Raw genomic sequence first — 21,218 nt, 5'->3', positions numbered from 1 at the left:
ATCTCCACGTCCAAATTAAGTCTCCGTTGCATGGGAGGCATGTGACATTTAAGAAAAGACACACATTATCTGTGCAACAGACTCACTTCGAAGTGGGCTAACTCGCTCTAAACTGGAAGCTTGGATTCCAGCCCAGGAGATGAGACTATTTTTCCTTTTTGAGCATTACTCCCTTCCTTTCTAGCAAGTTAGCTTGTTTTCCCCAAAACTGGCTTGGCTGACGTTCATGGCATGGTGTCAAAGGGAGAGCCCCTGTAGGTTGTCACCATGAAAGGGAAGAGAGGATACCATTGGGAGGAATGGGAAGATCAAAAACTGTGTGTGCTTTAAGTCTTAAAACAATGCACTAGATTAGGAAGGAAATTTAAAAAGAGTTGGGCTTCCCTGGTGGCACAGTGGTTAAGAACCCGCCTGCCAATGCAGGGGACACGGGCTCGAGCCCTGGTCCTGGAAGATCCCACATGCCGTGGAGCAACTAAGCCTGTGCGCCACAACTAATGAGCCTGTGCTCTAGAGCCCGCGAGCCACAACTACTGAGCCCGTGGTGCCACAATTACTGAAGTCCGCGCACCTAGAGCCCGTGCTCTGCCACAAGAAGCCACCGCAGTGAGAAGCCCGCGCACCGCAACGAAGAGTAGCCCCCGCTCGTCGCAACTAGAGAAATCCCGCGTGCAGCAACCAAGACCCAACACAGCCAAAAATTAAAAAAAAAATTGTTTTAAAGATTGATCATTTTAATGCATTTAGTCCAGAAAAGTGGGCTGATAGAAGGAGAGCAATGGTCACGCTGCTTTTTTGTAGAGAAGCAGACAAGGGAGTAGAATAAAGAGAATGGTAGTAGGTCAAGCCAGAGGACTAGTCTTATAGTTTAAACAGAACAAAGAAAACCCTGGTTTAGCTTCTTGAACAAGCAGGCAAAGTAACATAAATGAACTTGGTGTAAAGCACTTAGGTTAGGAAAAGCCCAAAATTTAGAAACAAGGGCAAGTCTCAGCAAAAAAAAAAAAGTCATTGAAATGTTTTTAACAATCTGCTTCTTCCTCTCTTCTGAGAAAAATCTTTTACATGATTGTCTTAAGGAAGTATCGGGCTGGCTTCTGTTTGCTAACAGCAATATTAGCCCACAATTACAGGTGGTTTTTTTCTGAGTCACATCTTACAACTCCTTCTACATCAGATCTCTAAATAAGCCCTGAGATGGAGTGTCTTCAGAGAAGGCTTTCCATTTTACCTCCACTGTTAAACATCCCCAAAGTGTTTCCTGCCGCCATGATAATTCATCAGGCCACCAAGACTGGGTAGCCATAATCAAAGGGGCTGAAGGATTAAGGATCAGCTACGCACCCCAGCCGTACTTCCTACTTGCTCTTCCTGAACTGTGTACTGCAGTTCACCCACCACTAGCCAAAAATACCACTGTGATGAAATGTTAGAGTATATACCTCTCTACAGGAATCAGAAAAATAATACCTTCTAGTCAATCTTTGGCTCAGGAAGGAAAATTCTTTCTAAGAGCATTTTCTGGTAACTCTTTCCAACATCAAATGGGGATGGAGGCGTCCTTCCTCACAACCCCAGCGATGCTCTCTGTACCCCTCTACTCTAGCTGTTGCTGCCCTGTATCTTAGCTGTCAATGTCCCTTCTGCCCATGGCATTCTAAGCTTCTTGAAGACAGAAACCATATCTTCATCACCTCAGAATCCTAAGGAACTAACACAGGTTCTAGAACAAAGCAGGTACTCAACAAATGGTGACCAATCAACCAATTCGTCAATTACTTTATTTCTGAATAGAAAACCTGCCGGCTGTACCGTTTACAAAGGACTTTCACACTCATTACCCCCATTTGATCTTAACAACAGCCCTGAAGTCCCCCTTAGGGAGGGGTCACCACTGCCCCCTCTACCGATGAGGACCCTGAGGCGGAAAGAAATCAAGTGACTTGACTAATGTCACAAAAGGGGCAGAGAAATGATTTAATGGATGTTTCTATCTAAATGATATAAACTCTCTCTCGTTAGAATCTTGCATCTCAGATAGGATCCCACTACTTTGGCAGAGGATTTGGAACACCAGGGATATTAAACTAACTTTTTTGGGTCCCTGTAACACACTCTCATCATTGGCCCATGCATATCCCTTTTTTATTTCATTTACCTGCTTGTTTATATATTTAATTCTTTTTTAATTGTGTAAGCACTACTGTAAATATATTCTACACTCTCTTATGGTTTAAGAGTTTATTAAATAACTGTCCTGGAATAAAGGGAAATTCGAGGAGAGGAACAGTCTTCCTGAACACCAACTCAACATACACAGGCGCTACTGGAGCACTCTTGGACTCCATCAAGGAAGAAGTTGCATTCCAATTAAATTCGGTCTTTTGCCAGGTACTTCATACACCGCATACATTGGTATGTGTCCAGAGTATAAAATAAGGATGTTAGTAAGTGCGTTCTTGGGAAAGAGGGAGAAATATTATAGTATTAAAGGACATTAAATCATAGCCTATGTGCTAAAAATAAAATTGAGTTTAAAAATTCCTCTCCTTCCCCCCACCCTGCCATAGTCTTTCTTATGGGAGGAAAAGAACACGGATTATTCCCTCTGTTCAACTCAACCAGAAATGCTAAACAAGATTCATCATTAAGACCAGACTGGCAGAATCTCAGAGCAGCCCTCCTCTAGCTTCATACGGTTCCTTACATTCCTTCAGAAAGGGACAAGGCCTTTCAGTCCACAGTTAAAAGTGTCTTCAGCCAAGAACTTGACTCACCGAAGACTCTCAGTAGAAGAAATTCGCACGGCACTCTTCAAGGTTAACAGTTTTTGTACATGTCTTTCGGGTAAAACATTAAAATCAGCTAATATACAGCAGACGCAAACTTTTATATATAGAATGGATAAATAACAAGTTCCTACTGTATAGTGCAGGGAACTATATTCAATATTCTGTGATAAGCCATAATGGAAAAGAATATGATAAAGAATGTATATATATATGTATAACTGAATCACTTTGCTGTACAGTAGAAATTAACATGACACTGTAAATCAAGTATACTTCAATAAAATAATTTTTTTTAAAAAAACAGCTAATATACCCACCCCGCTGATATGAGACCCATCTACCTTTGGGTTAGGGGAGGAAGTCTAGCAAACAGGAGAACATGGAGTGCCTGGAATGTAAAGTGAGGTCATCCTCTCGCAGGAAAAGAATAAAAACAAGAAAAAGAAAAAAAAAGGACCAAAAAAGAAAAAGCAGCTTGAGCTAAGGAAATCAAACTTGGACTTTGTGATGTCGCTAAGAGTAAACTCTATTCATCATCAACTTGGCAGGGACCAATAAAGCATGTGTACAGAGGTACTTTTTATCTCACAGCTGCAAACCCAGGCAATAGTGCTTCAAAGGATTCATGAAGTTTTCATTTTAGTTTTCAATACGTCTGACTTCATATTATAAAGGAGCTATGTTCTTAGGAATCTGGAAATGGAGCCAGGGCTTAGATACCCAAAGACGGATCAGTGAACAATATTGAAAATGATTAAGTCTCGTTGGTAGCTACAGGAATCGTGAGGATGAGACAGCCGACACCTACAGTCCAGTCCAGAGTCGCTCTGGGCTCCTTCGCTGGCCCGTTTGCCACAGGAATGCTGAGGGGATGTGCAGGGGCCAGGTGCTGCAGGCCCGCCCGGGAGATTGCTTTCCTGCAGCAAGAAGAAACACAAAGGAAAACCAACATCAGAAGGTAATACAGAGCTAAACAGTTCCCGTGGGGTAGAAACAATGCCTGAATTAGTCTCCCACATGTGAAGACCTTTGCAAATGTACTGGAATATATCTCTCTAAAGCGCATGGTGAAGGCAGAGGGTGGCAGGTCTCAAAAGACAGGGAGACTGAGGGGACCACCTTAGGGTGATATCGCTTCAGGACCAGAAATTAAAATGTAAGCCCCTATTCAGGGCAGAGGGCGGAATGCAGGTCTCTGTGTTTACAGAAAAGGACCTAAGGCTGGGGTGGTCCCAAATCTTAGACAATTTTAAAGCTACCTGAGACTAAGCAAGAAAAGCAGGCTCATGAGGTTTTCAACTGAAATTCCTCCATTTCCCATCAAAGAGCTCTCCAAGCTGGCTCCTGCCCCAAATTCAGTCTTATGGATCTCAAGAACACCCTCCCTTACCCTTGCAGAGGAATTCTACACATGGCCTGAGGTCCTAAATGGGAAAAGACCGATTTGCATCCTAGAAATCGCACACGCTGAAAGACCAATATCTTACCAAGGTCCGTGGTAAGAAAAATCCAAAACACATTGGCTGGATTTTAGGTTTGTTGAGTGTAACGTAACAGAATTTGGGTCGGAAAGGAGCGAATGAATCAGGGGAGGTTGAGAAAGTCAGGCCTGACACTGGTCTGCAAAGGTAAGAAATCAGAGGAGCTGCTTTAGCAAAGCAAACATGACTGTTGCTGAGCAAGGGGAAGGGAGGAGATAAGAGCCTAGTGGAGAAAGTGAGGACAGCAAGATAAAGGAAGAAAGCGGGGATCACCCACGGAGAGCTTGTGGTACCATCAGGAATAACAGAAGCCCAATTTCTGAAGAGCTCCATCAAAAATGTCGACAGGGCTTCCCTGGTGGCGCAGTGGTTGAGAGTCCGCCTGCCGATGCAGGGGACACGGGTTCATGCTCCGGTCCGGGAAGATCCCACATGCCGCGCGCGGAGCGGCTGGGCCCGTGAGCCATGGCCGCTGAGCCTGCGCATCCGGAGACTGTGCTCCGCAACGGGAGAGGCCACAATAGTGAGAGGCCCGCGTAGCACAAAAAAAAAAAAAGTCAGACAGTGGTCTCAAGTTTAAACGGGAGTGCTGATTTGTGGATTAACTAAGTGGCTCCCTGGACGGGAGAGAAGCGTTCCTCTCCGGGAGGGTCCACATGTGCTCTGAGAATGACCTGAACTAGAATCAGGCGGGCCTTTGTGATGCTGCAGCTCTGAGTCCCGAGTGTCTGAGCGGGGTGTGGGGGGCAGGGATCTGCGCTTACACATGCTTCCCAGGTGCTTCCTTCTGTCGCTAAAGTCTTCACGCTGCTCTACGGGAGTGCAAAAAGATTTTAATCTAAAACGGAACCAGAGGATATGAAATGGAGAGTCTCACACATGTGCCCTCAGGCAAACGAAACATAAGAACTAAGAGATTGATTTCCAGTAAATGCCTGATTTACAGGAGACAGAAACTTATCCCTCAAACAATGAACATTTGCCAAGAATCCCTCCCCATCCTCAAACCAATGAACTTGCTGCTTGGATTCTGGCTGGACTCTCCCTTCTTTGCTCTCTTTGACCATAAGAACAAAACTATCAGCAGATTCGCCCATAGCTTACTATAGTTTGCGTGCCCCACATTGCACTGCTATTCCCATATAAACTCAATTTCTGGTCATTTGAGCGTGCTTCAGTTTACTTCTTTATTTAGGTTGACAGAGCAAGACAGGGGCCACTAACTACCCCAGGCCTATCAGGTGGTGGGGGGGGAGCCCGAAGGAAAGCACCAGCCACTTCATTACCTACTTTACGTGCATTAGCTCTCTGCAGCCTGTCTCACAGGATGTGCACACTGCAGTAAGAACCTGCCATCTCCGACACTACACCTGCAGAAGCACCAAGTCCCCAGGGAGGCCCAGATGCTCATACAGAGGAACAAGGCTACACACAGACAGTGAGATGGGGAGAGGCAGGCAGTGATGGCCAAATGTATGGTGAATCCCATCACAACCCAGCAGAATCGAAGCTTTGTTGGACTCTAGAAGACAGATGATCTCCCTGTACTGTTCACTGATCTCTGCAAATTCCACCCATTCATGCAATTTGTAAAGGTGAACAAGATGAACAGCAGAACTAAAACCCAAGGGAAGTCTGGGTAGAACCCAGAAGAGAATCCAGGATGTATAGCCAGTAATCAAGGATCAAGTGTGTCTGAGAGTTCAGCAAGGGTCCGGCCTTCTTCCCCTTCCCCGTCCCCTTCCCCTTCGCTTCTTCTTTCTTCTTCTCCTTCTCCTTCTTCTTCCGCCCCTCAGTCTAATGTATATTCCATTTTGTTGAGCCATAAGGAAAGAACACTGGAAGATTCTTCTTCTCCTCCTTCTCCTTCTTCCTTTTTCCTCTCTTTCTCTACACAGGAAGTCCCAGAAACACTGGATAGGTCCTTCAGTAGTTGGAAGTGATCATATCAAGCTTGCCAGTAGCCTATATTCAGAAGCTCCCAGTACTGGGCAGCAAGGCAATGTACTTGTTTTATATAATCCCACAAAGAGTCATCACAGGCTATGTAGGCCTTTAATGAAGACAGTCTGATGACACCATATTTTTTTCCCTCACTTTCATCAAGGCAAATAATTAACAACATCAATTTTGGCCCTTCACTCCAAAGTATATTCCATTTTCTTGAGCCAAAGGAAAGAACACGGGAAGATTCTTATACGGTGAGCCTTCACCCCCCGGGCATTTTTTTTCTCCACCTGAGTTCAAAGAACTTCTTTAGCATTTTTCATTAGTACTTTTCTCTGGCTTTGAAGGATCCTGTACCGTGATTCTGAGCCACAGTTTTTATCACAAGAAAGCCAGATCTCTGTGGAGTCTGAATCTACAGGTTTCACTTTTGATTTCCTAACAGACACCACAACCTAAATTTAAGTGTTCTAGCAAAAAAAAAAAAATACCAAATGGTGCCTGAGCACAAAGCCTTAGAACAGCTGAAGAATTCCTAAATCTTAGGTGAATGAGAGAAACAAATCCTTCAGTTTTTCATGAACAGCCACAGAGAGTTGTGATCAGAAAAAAGAAAGAAGCGAGGAAATAAAATTCTGTTGTCACGGTAGAAACCACAGGAAAAATGAATTTAACTCATCAGAAGTTGGAGACTGACCACCAAAACCTGATTACTCTTGCTAATGAGGACTGCCAGCAAATTGCTCAAAGAATCCAATTAGGATGCAAGGGATATATGTGTCTCTAGAAGAGCAATGTGGCTATAAGATAAGAGACATACTAACATTTAACCCTGGATAAGCCCTGCAATGAAATTACAGTCAAATCATACTCTCTCCCAGCCTGTGAATAGAAATGATTAAGTAAGGGCTTTTGTTGATTATTTATTCCTCATTGTGGACGCAAATTTAAGGCTGGTTTTTTGTAACATTAATAGAAGAAAATTGTATATCTACCACACATAGGAACATTAATTGGGGGGAAATAAATAAGAAACATCAAAGTGGCTACCAGTTTGTAACTGTAAATGGGCCTCACGAAAGGACATTACATAAGAAAGAGAACACATATATATGGAATCTAAGGAAAAAAAAAAAGGTCATGAAGAACCTAGGGGTAAGACGGGAATAAAGACACAGACCTACTAGAGAATGGACTTGAGGATACGGGGAGGGGGAATGGTAAGCTGTGACAAAGTGAGGCAGTGGCATGGACATATATACACTACCAAACGTAAGGTAGATCACTAGTGGGAAGCAGCCACATAGCACAGGGAGATCAGCTCGGTGCTTTGTGACCACCTAGAGGGGTGGGATAGGGAGAGTGGGAGGGAGGGAGACGAAAGAGGGAAGAGATATGGAAACATATGTATATGTATAACTGATCCACTTTGTTATAAAGCAGAAACTAACACACCATTGTAAAGCAATTATACTCCAATAAAGATGTTAAAAAAAAAAAGAAAGAGAACAGGAAAAATACATAGAGGTACTACAGGGGGTGGGACGTAACTTCTGATCATAGCTTTCCATTCTTCTAAATAACCGTGGGAGAGAACTCTTTTTCTCCCAATAATTCATACACGTATACACATTTTGTTCCAAAATAAGAAAGCAATTTCATTATTTCTCAGACCTCAAATAAAATTAGTACAAGTTATCTTTCTATTTAGATTCATCTTGGCTGCAAAAGACGACATTTACGAGTCTGGTAGAATTTGATGCGTGTTGGAGTGGTGGTTATGCTACAATGTGTTCCAATAAAAAAATCAATGGGGTGTCAACTTCTCGTTCTTTCCTCCCGCTCAGAATCCTTCCGAATCCACAGTCAGTAAAACCGTGAAATGCCAATGATTCCTTCTATTAATTTTACAACACTTTGTCGGAGGATGACTATAATGGCAAAAAAAAAAAAAAAAAGTCTTTGAAAAAGAGAAGCATAATAATAACGGTGAAATAGACATTAAAAGAAAATGTTCTAAAACGGAGTTTCAGGTGCACAAAGTCAGAGTTAATGTCAATTACCTGCCATGAGAGACCTTGAACATATTTAAAGTATGAAAGCCGTCATACATTTTAAATAACATTCTATTATTACCTTCACTTCATTCAGTAAGACTATAAACTCTTAAAGGACAGGGCTCAATTCATCTACTAATCTTATTATGTTCTAGCCCGGGGTAGACACAGCGTATATTCAATGAATGCTTTCTGAGTTAATGAGTGAACTTGACCAAGAAGCTAAGCAAAACAGCCTGCTGATTAGATCAAGGGTTGAGAAATCTGATTAGGATGATTTGAATTATATCCCAGGCCTTGCATTTCAGTTCTTTCCCGAGAGAGCCAGAAATCCCTCAAAGCAGCACTTTAAAGATAAAGGCAAAGAGAGGTAGAATCCAGTGTTGAGAAGCCTGAAAGAACTCAAAACGGCTTTGCGATCAACATTAAAATGGAATTTTTGCTACAACATTTGTAAAGGGCATATGATACTGTTAATATTTTGGTAATGTATTTATCAAAAGAAACATGCAGCATGTACTCTTCATAAAGAGAAACTTTTTTTCATTTATGGGAAAACACAGAAGTAAGTGGTTATTTAGCCAGGATACTCTCTAATTATCCATTTTGCAAATTTCCCTCAATTCAGTTTGGCTCTCCTCTTATTCCAGGTTGACGTGGCTCCCGTAATCAATCCATCTCCATCTTGCCAACTCCCTCTGCCAGGGATGCTGCCTATGGGAATAGAATGAGGACCCCACCTGCTGGGAGGAGACACTCCAGCGAGTCAGGAGGTCCCCTAAGCCATGAAGTCTCCTAAAACAAGCAACTTTCACCTTAAAGATTGGTGAACTCATCTCCTTGTTCTAGAAAAGGAACCAGCTGCCTCAAAAGTTACGCTGTACCTTGGTTTAACTCCCCAAGTACCTCAAGCAAGGTCTTACTTATGGTGCATGTTGGTGTTTTCCCCCCGATTCATTGGCACTGACTTTGCCTATATTCAGAGCAGCCCACGATGCTTCTAGGCTGACCCAGACAAGCTGCCTGCCACGCTAAGGAGAGTCTACTCAATAAAAAATTGTCTCACGCCCCACACAAATTCCAAACATCCCACCACAGATTTATGTAGAGGAACAAACCTTGTGTAATTTTTTGAGCCTAAATCTTAATTCATTTTACATATGAACACAGAGTATTTTTTGACGATCTTAACGTATATTGACGTTTTCAGGAATATAATTATCATTGAAACAAAGGTTGGCTTTAGTTTCCTAAGGGTCAAAAGTCATTCAGAAAATCACCACTGGCGTTGACTCTTCAACATGTTCTACCTGTATTAGTCTACATTTGTAGCTGTTACTTTCACAGTGATTCTCCAACAGCAGTGTTCAACCTCTGCCTGCAGTGGGGCTTGAGAATCAGTCGATTTAAAGGCCTTCCAGGTATTTCCAGCATGAACCGTGGACTACACAGAACCACGGTTCTACATAGAGCCACTGTTCTACATAGATGTGCAAGCATCTGACCACTTCATTCTGTCTGCTAATGTGACTAAGCCCTGGCATTTATATACTGAAATACATTTATTCATTCAACAATGTACTTACTACTGACCATCTATTTCATACCAAGCACTGTTCTAGATGTTTAGGATACATAAATGAATAAAGCATATATAAATTGCTGGTTTTGTGAAGCCTCTAGCAGGAAATACATTTCACCAGGCACTGTTTCATTTTACATTTCTTATGCATCCCTCACAATGAGGTAGGTACATTTATGATCCCCTAATTTACAATTAAAAGAATTATAGCACAAAACGGTTAAGCTACGCGTCCAAGATCACACAGATGGGAAGAGGTCCAAGTGAGATTTGAATCCAGGCATCTTACTCCAGATTATACATACTTAACCATTACACAGCCCCACGCTTGTATGAAATGGTGACAGCACATACTTACATGGCAAGAGAGACATATGATACAATTAGCCTCTTACGATCCTAATTTTGTAGCTGCCTCAATTGTAAGTGTCTTACCTCCACAAGAAGAACGTAAGCTTCTAGAGAGAGGTCAATTTGGGAGGCATTAGATCGCACAGGTTGAGAACACACCCTACCTTACCCATCACCAGCTAAGTAGTCAAGTTGCTTGACCTCTCTTAGCCTCCGTTTCCTTCTATTTCAAATAAGAATAATACTATCCAACTCAGAGAGTAGCTAGGATCACATTTTTTAAACGTGTGCAGGATGTCTGGCACATGGCAAGCACAATAGATAATCACGGTTATTCTTATTCTCTCAAACACACTGGCTGCCCCCAAAGCTAGGTATGTGGGAAATCTCTGAATAAATATGTGCTTTTTATTCAATTGCTCTCAAATATTCCAGGTTCCCTGGACTCTTCATTCAGTAAACATTTAACAAGCCTCCATTACGTGTCAGGCAGTTCAAAGGGGTTATTCAAACACGAGATCCTTCTCCAATCACAGTAAATAATTCCACAGTTGCCAGAGGAATCATTCTTCTTCCCCGACTTGCCTAACTGCCTAGAGCAAAATTAAGCGGCACCACACTCTCCCCTCAGACAAATTTACCAACACATTTTTTAAAAATGCAAAATCCAAATGACATTGGAATTATTTCATTATATTCATGTAAATGAACGCAATACCAAAAAGGCATTTTGTTTGGTTAATCTGTAAAGCAGACTGCTAAATGCCCCTGAGAACTTGTGAACCCACTGTTGGGATTTATTTCCCAATCCTAATTCATTATCAGCACATTCCTAAAGCAATGCTGGCATGGGGTTGGCGTGGGATGTGGCAAGAAACCTCATTTTTAAATGAGGCAAGATTTCTTTTACTGGGATCCTCTCAGGAGCTAATGATATTCTTCTCCTTAAGGTATCAGTTGAGGGGAAAAGTAAGCCTAGGGAATGGAGAAGTAATCAAACTGTTTGGAGTTGAATTGTGTTCCCCCCACCAAAATTCATCTGATGAAGTCCTAATCCCCAGTATACCAGAACGTGACCTTATTTGGCGATAAGGTCTTTACAGAGATAATCAAGTTAAAATGAGGGCCTTAGAGTGGGCCCCTAATCCAATATGACTGGCGTCCTTATGAAAGGGAAGATTTGGATAGACACACACATAAGGAGAACGCCATGTGAAAATAAAGGCAGAGATCAGGGTGGTGTGTCTACAAGCCAAGGAAGGCCAAGGATTGCCAGCAAACCACAGTAGCTAGAGGAGAGAGGCCTGGACCAGATTCTCCCTCACAGCCTCAGAAGCCCCTCCCACAGGCCAGCACCTTGATCTTAAACCTCCAGCCTCCAGAACTGTGAGACAATAAATTTCTGTTGGTAAGACACTCAGTATGTGGTACTTTGTTATGGCAACCCCAGCAAATAGACATCTTTCATAGCAAATACACACATTTCAAAGCTAGGCCCACAATTTGGATTTACTATGACAGGGTTTGGCTAACTTCAAAATGTGGACTTCTCTCTTCCAATTGCCCCCGTGAAACTTTGCGTACCTTCCTATCATAATTCTACCCTTCAGAAACTAATAATACTTAAACAGAAACACATCCTTATGGAAAAACCACTGTCAAAAACAACATTCTCACACAAATGGTGAGCATCCGACAAAGTTTTATTTAACTCATTAATGAGGTAACCAACAGGGGAGAAAAATGCAAAATCAAAGTGTGTATAAGAAATTGTGTATGACAAACTGACTCTTTATTATAGAAAGGAAATGCCTAAACAGACCGCTGAATCTGCTGTAGCAGTAGCTAACCTTCCGCAGGTTAGTAAGACCTTAGCCCCTGTGGCATTCACTTTTCTTTGATCTATAAAATCGTGACACGTCAGCTTTTCACAGGTTAACCTCTAACTTTATGGGAGATAAACTTCCAGCACCTCTATCAGTGGTGGATAATTAATCAACTCTACAGAGACAACAAAATTACAGCACCCGAGAGTATCGGGTAAGAGTCAGTTACTAAGAAACATGGTGCTGCTTCTATTGGAGCAGGCTAATTAGAATATGCTCTAATAAAATAACAATTTAAAAAATCAAACAAGACCCCTTTTTCCATCGTCAAAATTGGGGATAATTTCATTCTCACTATTCATGGGTCAAACTATTAATCAGAATTTGTTGTACAGCTTCACATATGTCTGGAATATTCTGGAAAATCTCACAAAATACATGATCTTACTCTCCAGACAACAATAATAATAATCTATTGGGCACCTAGTATGCATCGGACATTATTTTAACCATTTTCTCATAAGCTGGAAACCGATGTTACCAAGTTCACTGGACAGCGTGGGGGGGACTGAGGGCAGAAGGTCTGGCAAAATAAGAAGCTGAACTGTGATGTGATTACAACAGAAACCTCAGCTGATCTCACATAAAGTTCTGGAGCCAGAATGGCCCTTCAGAGTTGTCCCAATTTCAGGCAGAGACAAGATTTTGAACCTCCACATCAACCAGTCTTTGGTTGTGGGCAGCCCCCTGGAAGGGCATAACACGGGCAAGAGATTCTTCTATGCTGGGGCAATGCCTGGCAACCATCAACAGCCAATACCCCTTGAAGCTGGAAAAATAAGCACCTTGGTCCTGAGAAGGCATGTGGCAGCCACCCACGGCATCCACTAAACACCTCTGATACTCCTGACAGACTTACGAAATGGGTCATTTTATTATGTCCATTTTACTGATGGGACAACTGACATTAGAAAGGTTAAGGAACTTATATAAGCCGTACAGCTCAGAAGTAATGAGGCCAAGACTGGAGCCCAGATGTCTGGTTCCAAAGGCTCCATCAATCTGCATTCCCTCTGAAAGGGAAAAGGAGGGAAGAGAAGGGAAGGCAAAGTAGGAGAGGGAGGGAAGGATGGACAAGATGGTACAAGGACTGGGCATGCAGTGGCTTGAAGTGACCCATGAAATGCTCTGGTGTGGTGGGCGGGGCAGAAGGACATTTTAAGAACACAGTCTAATGTCCACTTGGAAGTTGTATTGCTGTCATGGAAGTACGTCCTTTACCTCTGCCGTATTTCCTACCCGCTCTTATATCTTCAGGGAAGTCTACTCCTGGCTTAAACGCAGTGAGGTTTTATGAATGTGAAAACTGAAGAAGGGGCTGAATTTACATCTAGGTCAATGAATATAGAATCGACTGTCTACTGGGATAGAAAGATAATCCGAAATTGAACAAATTTAGAAAAAGCATGAGCCTGCGAACAGAAATAACTTTAAGAACATAAGCCCTTTGGGAATCCACAGAATTTAGGGGAAAGAATTTAGATTTCCAGAGGGTTGTTCCCAGTAAAACTAGCAACAGGAAACGCTTGTCTTTACAGCCCCCCTCCCCATTTCCATGCTAGGACACTTCCCGACCTCCTTCAACTTCCCGTCACCCTGGCACCTTTGCTGCTTCCACCGCAATCTTGTTCAACTGGTAATGCCACTGAACAGATAACCCAACAGTTTTGTCAACTGAAAACAGTTTAGGATATTTCCCTCATAAGGGTATGTACAGTCTCTAAAGAGACTCATGGAAATGCAAAAACTGTCATGATCCAAAGAAATGGAGTCAAATGATATTCAAAGTAGTTAAAATAATTTTCCTAAGCTACAATCCAGAATATTGTAAATATAGATGGGGTGGGGGTGGGGGTGGGGTTAGAGGCAGAGACCTACTGCCTACTTTGAGACCAGCCCTAGGCACGATGGCTAGGTTTACAGAGAGGCTCAAGAGCATGTGTCTTCTCCACTTGTATCAGTGAGAGAAGGGTCCTGGCAAAAAAGAGAACTCACCTCAGATGGTTCAGATGAAGAGACCTCCATAAAGGGATTACTTAAAAGTAAGGTTAGGGAATAAACCACTCCCTGATCTCGAGACTTACATTCCTGATCTCGAGACTTACAATAAAGCTAAAGAACCCAGGAATATGTGGTATTGAAGAAAAGAGACATCAAAGCACCCAGAGACTAGGGAGCTGGTGAATGTTTGTCTTGGTGCAGTAAACCAGGATCAGTAACAAATCAACGGACATCTCAGCCTTCTCTTTAGCAGACAAAGGAAGTCCAGGCTCATAAGTCTCTTCTCACATTTCTTATTTTTCAAATCTTTTAGCCACATTTGCAACTCTACCAGACCTTCTCTGAAATCAACTTGGCTGTCAGCTGTATCTCTGGGTCCAAGGTAGAGGACAAAGTACCTTATTTAAGGTCAAATAGCTAGTTGGTGGTACAGCTGGGAATAGAAATCAGGTGTCTTCACCTCAGCCCAACTTACCTACATTATCACTGTATGGCTTCCGTCCATCCCATCCAGCTTGGCCAGCAAATGTACATGTTCTTTGCATTTTCCCTGCCCGCCTAGCAACTGACTCATCACTACCCAGATCCTCATGCTTCATGCGCATCCTGCAGGGCCACTTATGAAAAACGAAATTATGACTAAAACTTTCAACAAGCTAGAAAGAGAAAACAAGTCTTCAATCTGATAAAAGTTATGTCTGAAAAATATATAAGTAACATCATACATACATAACATTTTCCCCCTAATACTGAAACAAAATATGTCTAGTCTCACCACTTCTATTCAACATTGTACTAGAAGTCCTAGCCAGTATAGTAAAAGAGAAAAATAATTAGGAAAATATATATATATATTTGGAAGGAAAAAGTAAAACTTTTAATCTGCAGATGGCATGATTGTGTAAAATCATGTAAAATCCCAAGTAATCTATCAGAATTAACATGTGAGTTTGCAGTCATAGTGTCCAGAAGCCATATACAAAAATCAACTGTATTTCTATACATAAGCAATTACAAACTGAAAATTTTAAAATACCATCAAAAATGACATTCGAAAAAGTGAACTATTAGGTATAAATCTAAGAGAATATGTGTAAGACCTTATACTGAAAACTACAAAACTTTACTGAGAGAATAAAGAAGTTGTTAATAAATATATAAATATTTGCATATTGAAAGACTCAATAATGTTAACATGTCACATCTTCCCAAAATGACACATGGATTCAACACAACCCCTGTCAAAAACCCAGCTGATATAAAATGTATATATCAGAAATGAAAATAATACATAAAGTAGTCAAAAATCTTGAAAAAGAAGAAAAGTTGAAGGACTTGCTCTACCCAATTTAAAACTTACTATAAAGACAAATCAAGAGCATGTGACATCAAAGAAAGAATTGACAATTAGATCAATGGAAAAGAATAAAGATTCCAGAAATAGAGCCACACATGTATGACTTCAAAAGCGGCACTGAAACATGTCAATGGGGAAAAGAGAAGTTTTAACAAATGATATTGAAAAAAATGGTTATTCATACTGGAAAGAAATTTAAGTTGATCCCTATCACACACTGTATACAAACAATGCTTTAAGAGGGATTACAGATACAAACCTAGAAGGTAAAACTACTTCCGTTTCTAGAAAGAAATATGACCTTGGAGTAGACAATGATTTTTTTTTTTTAGATAGGATACAGAAAGTTCTAGCCATACAAGGAGAAGATGACAAACAGGAAATCATCAAAATTAAAAACTTCTACTTATCAAAAAAGGTATCAAAAGATACTTCACACTCTGCATTCCCATTCCTGTGCCAACAGTGGAAAAGGCAGAATCAGAACCTCTGAAAAACCGCTCCTTCATAGAAGCAATGAGAACACTGGCTAAATTGTCAAAAATCATTATTTTTCAGAACTCTGGAAATTACCAATTGATCAGATGAGGCTGGCAGCAGAACTGGCCTTGGCTAGCCACAGGGCAGGCTGAGCGCTTCATCTTGGACCAATGGTAGCTTCAGTCTGCTCCACTGACCAGGGCGTAGCCCACACTGCTCCCTCTGCATTAACCATCCCGACAGAGATGTCTTCTCGCCCACCTGGTGGCAGGCTGGAAGTTGCATCAACCTGCAGTCTTCTAATGTCCAGGGTTTGCTGTTGTTGTTTGCCTCCAGCATACCCAGGATGTATCATTGTGATGATACTAACAAGACTGCACTTGCTCGACCAAAAAAAAAAAAAAATTAAACTACCTGTTTCTCAGAGCTGAGTGGGATCATCTTTTAAAAATTTTAGGGAACCAAGAACTTGCGGGGATCCCAACGTTTGCCCCCATTTTGCCTGGCAGTCCCCCACCAAGTCATCTCTTCACAATTTTGTTTCTTCTACTGAATGGCCTGGCAGCCAAGTCCATGAGCTAAGTGTGCGCCCTAATGGGGGTTGTCTGCAGACACGCCCAACTTGCAGGACTATTCTCTCTGAGCCCTCTTCCTTTCCCCCTAGTAGCAGCTGGAGAATGAGAGAAGCAATGAAACTTTCTTCACTAACATTGTACTCTGAACAAAGCAACATCTTCTCTTCTACCCTCCCTTTCTATCAATTTACAGGAATGGAGAGAAGGGCTGGGTAGAATAATTTTCTGATCGTAGCCCTCCCAAGAGGTGTCTGATCTTAACCTCTAGCAGCTCTCCAAACTTAGAATGTGTGATCCTTGGTGTGTTCGCGGTCTTCAGCTCTGAGACTTGGCCATAAGTCCAAGGTAACAAGAAAAAAACCCATTCAGTAAGGGCTTTTAAGAAAGGGGGAGGCGGTATATTTAGGAAAAATAAAGTGAGTTTCAGAATCAGACTCTTAGACATTCAGTATTTATATTCAATGCTTATTATGTACTGCACAGAAGTACAATGAATTGCTGGTTGTAGAGAAGTAAACAAAATGCTCAGGGTCCCTCCTCTTGTTGAGCTTATGACCCTGGTACAGAAAACAGATAGTAAATAAGTAAATAAACACGTGAATTATTGCTGAGAGATACAACTGTTATGAAGGGAATAATAGGAATAAGTGGTGCAGGAGGGGAACGACGGTGATGAGGGAAGCTACCAGGAGGAGGTGACAGAAGTAGGATTTAAAGTAACCTGGAGTCGAAGTCTCGTTCTCCCACCTGCTAAATATATGATCTACCTATGACTTAATGTCGCTTAGACCAATTTCTTCATCTGTAAAACAGGAAGACTAATTTATACTACATGGGGTTGTTGTGGAGATTTAATTAAGTAAGAATATTAAAGGCACCTTTTCCCTGTTACTTTCTTAGAACACAATAAAGGTTTTAAAAAGGCGTCTAAGGGCTTCCCTGGTGGCGCAGTGGTTGAGAGTCCGCCTGCCGCTGCAGGGGACACGGGTTTGTGCCCCGGTCCGGGAGGATCCCATATGCCGCGGCGTGGCTGGGCCCGTGAGCCATGGCTGCTGGGCCTGTGAGTCCGGAGCCTGTGCTCCGCAACGGGAGTAGACCACAACAGTGAGAGGCCTGCGTACCGCAAAAAAAAAAAAAAAAAAAAAAAAAAAAAAGGCATCTAAGGCATCTATCTTCATTAAACAGAGGATTCGCACTGTAAAGTGGAAACTGAACTGGACCAGAATAAAAATTTAAAAGAAAAACAACAGATTCAACACTTATTAACTTTATAACTCTGGGCAAGCCACGTAACAGCGCCAAGCTTTCTTTTCCTCAACTGTAAAAGTGAGAAGACAGCACCTTACAGAGTATATGAGGCTATAGACTACTTTATAAAATAAAATATTATTCGTAAAGCTCCAGTGTCCTTGATATGATAAAATAATGAACATTCACTCTTAAGCAGAGATGGATTTATCAAGAAACTAATGAAGCTTAAACTTTAAGGTGTCTCACTTGTATGTGCCACTGTGAGTCACAGAATTTTGCATGTGGGAGAGTTAGACAAGATGCAGTGAGGGAGTATTTACATGTAAACATTTCTGGTGTATTGTCTAAAGAGAACTCAGGGAAAAACAGAGGCTAAGTCTCAAAGACTCCATTCATGCATCTACAGGAAAAATATCTGTCTTGGATATTGGTACCAAGTGAAAGAAGGAAAAAAAATCTTCCCTGGATATTTGGCTATAAGCTAGCCTTACATAAGTTTGCTCCCTGGGCTGTCCCAAAGACTTCAACCCAAATAATTAGTTTGAAGTAGGTATGGGTTAATAATTTCCCTGAGTGTCTAAGAGTAAAATACAAGTCTGCCCTAGAGAACCAGTTTTAAACGAAGGTCTCAAAAGAATTCCAAGAAAGTACCAAGACACCAGAAATTCTATCAGAAATCACGAACACAGGAGAATAAAATGGACTCAATGAGTATAAGCCAGCAAAAACAACAGACTCTAGAATACTAAAATGGTCATAACTAGAATATAAAACAACTATGTTTGGTGTCCTTAAAGACATAAAAAAAAGGATTAAGATTAAAGAACAAGAGACTATAATAAATAACTGTATTTTTTAAAGAATATAGATAACCTTGTAATAAGGAAAACTAATTAAAGCAAATAATAAATGAGTACATGGTATATAGAAGCAACAGAAAAGAAAAATTAGCAAACTATAAGGCAGATCTAAAGAAATTATCCATAATGCATAACAGAGATAGAAAATAGGAAAGGAAAGTTAACAGTTGTAGAAAACAGCGAGAAAGTAAATGTAACATATGTCTATTAGAGTTTCAGAAAGAGAAGAGACAGAATTGGGCAGAGGCAAACTTAAAGACATATTAGAAAGTCATCAAAACACCCAAAAAAGAGGAGATCTTTGTTCACGTGGTGGAAGACTTTTTAAAGACGTCAGTTCTCCCCTGAATGATCTATGGATTCATAAAATTCCATTCAAAATTCCCATAGGCTTTTGGGTGACCCTGACAGACTAATTCTAAAATTTATATAGAAGAGCAAAGAACAAAAGTGGCCAAGACTCCAGAAAAAAAAAAAAAAAATGGAAGTAGGGTTAGCATTAACAGATATCAAGACTTGTTATAAAATGTTAACAATTAATACAGTGTGGTATTAACCCAGGAACAGACAAGCTGAGCAATGAAACAAAAAAATGCGACTCAGTAACAGACCAAAACATACGTGAAAACTTGATTTATGACAGAACTGGCATTGTAGAATAGTGAGGAAAGATACATTTTTCAATAAATGGTCCCTCAAAAATTGATTATCCTTACAGAAGAAAAAGGAATTGGACCCTACCTCAAAGGACACATAAAAATTGATCCCAGGTAGGGCTTCCCTGGTGGCGCAGTGGTTGAGAATCCGCCTGCCGATGCAGGGGACGTGGGTTTGTGCCCCGGTCCGGGAGGATCCCACATGCCGCGGAGCGGCTGGGCCCATGAGCCATGGCCACTGAGCCTGCGCGTCCGGAGCCTGTGCTCCGCAACGGGAGAGGCCACAACAGTGAGAGGCCCGCGTACCGCAAAAAAAAAAAAAAAAAATTGATCTCAGGTAAGTTAAAGATGGAAATGTGAAACACAAAACTAGGTAATATTCAGAAAATAATATAGGAAAGTATCCTTTTATCAAAGGTGGAGGGGAAGTATTTAATAAATAAACATATACAAAAATGCAGATATTCTAAAATAATTTATAAATTTAATCAAGTAATTCTGTTTATCAAAAACACTATGAAGAGAGTGAAAACACAAGCCACAAAATAAAAAAGATATTGCCCATTTGTATTACTTGACAAAGCATTAGTAGAAATCAATAACAAAATGACCCCCCCCAAAAAAAACAGAAAAAAGAAGTGAAGAAAGATTTGAACAGGTACTTTACAGAAGGGGAAACCCAAATGGGGTGGGGTGGAGAGAAAAAAGGAAACATACTCAAATCCATTAGTAATCATAGAAATGGAAATTCATCTCCGGCCCCCTCTCCCCCATTCATTCTTTTCTCTATCACTGTGAACCACTCTATACACACTGGCAAAAATTTTAAAGTTTATTTTTAATATTAATTCTTGGAAATATTAACCACTGGAGAGAGAGAGAACTTATATACTGTTAGAAGGTATACAATATGGCACAACCACTTTGGGAAACACCTGGTATCACCTAGGAACACTGAAGGCGTACATAGCACAATAATTACCCATTACACTCCAAGGTACAGACCCTAGATATCTCTGGTACATACTCACAAGCTGGTATCAAAAACATTATATCAGCACTGTTTATCACAGAAAATAATAGAAACAGCCCAAATGTCCAATGAAAGCAGAATGGAGAAATACATTCACAATGTGAAATAATACTCCATAGCAATGAAAATGAATGAGCTACAGCTCCACAGAACAAAACAGATGAAACTTGGGAAGAGTGGTGATTGAAAAACACCAATTCCAGAATATGTACAGCTGTATCTCACTTACACAACATTTAAAAAACACAAATAGGGACTTCCCTGGTGGTGCAGTGGTTAAGAATCCACCTGCCAATGCAGGGGACACAGGTTCGAGCCCTGGTCTGGGAGGATCCCACATGCCACGGAGCAACTAAGCCCGTGCACCACAACTACAGAGACTGCGCTCTAGAACCTGTGAGCCACAACTGCTGAGTTCACGTGCCACAACTACTGTAGCCCGCGGGCCTACAGCCCATGCTCTGCAACAAGAGAAGCCACTGCAATGAGAAGCCCGCGCACCACAATGAAGAGTAGTCCCTGCTCGCCGCAACTAGAGAAAGACCAAGCGCAGCAACAAAGACCCAATGCAGCAAAAAATAAATTAATTAATTAAAAAAAAACACACAGATAGAGCTATGCTATGTATTCTTGAGAGGTGGCGTGGTGTGGAGGTTAAGAGCATACAAAACTGCAACCAGACTGCCTGAGTTGGAATTCTGGTTACTACACTTACTATTCCTATGATTGGACAGTTATTTAGCCTCTATATACCTCATTTCCTCATCTGTACAATGGGTCTACCTACCTCTGAAGATTGTTCTAGGGTTAAATGAGTATATGGCACCTACAAGTGTTTGGCACATAGAAATCACTGTGTAGAAGTGTTATGCTGCCATCATTAAAGATATAAATATTTGGTAAAAAGAA

The 21,218-nt window shown here is 41.3% G+C and overlaps 1 protein-coding gene across 1 annotated transcript in view; it reads right to left on the bottom strand.

The window, feature by feature from the left end:
* Positions 1 to 21,218, bottom strand: part of DGKI (diacylglycerol kinase iota) — a 450,391-nt gene that overhangs the window by 287,054 nt on the left and 142,119 nt on the right. The window contains 1 exon segment of the mRNA XM_032642953.1: positions 3,601 to 3,709. Within this exon segment, the coding sequence (XP_032498844.1) occupies positions 3,601 to 3,709 (109 nt within the window).

This window comes from Phocoena sinus, chromosome 9, assembly GCF_008692025.1.
Source record: "Phocoena sinus isolate mPhoSin1 chromosome 9, mPhoSin1.pri, whole genome shotgun sequence".
NCBI lineage: Eukaryota > Metazoa > Chordata > Mammalia > Artiodactyla > Phocoenidae > Phocoena > Phocoena sinus.
This window is presented reverse-complemented; position numbering and strand designations above follow the sequence as displayed.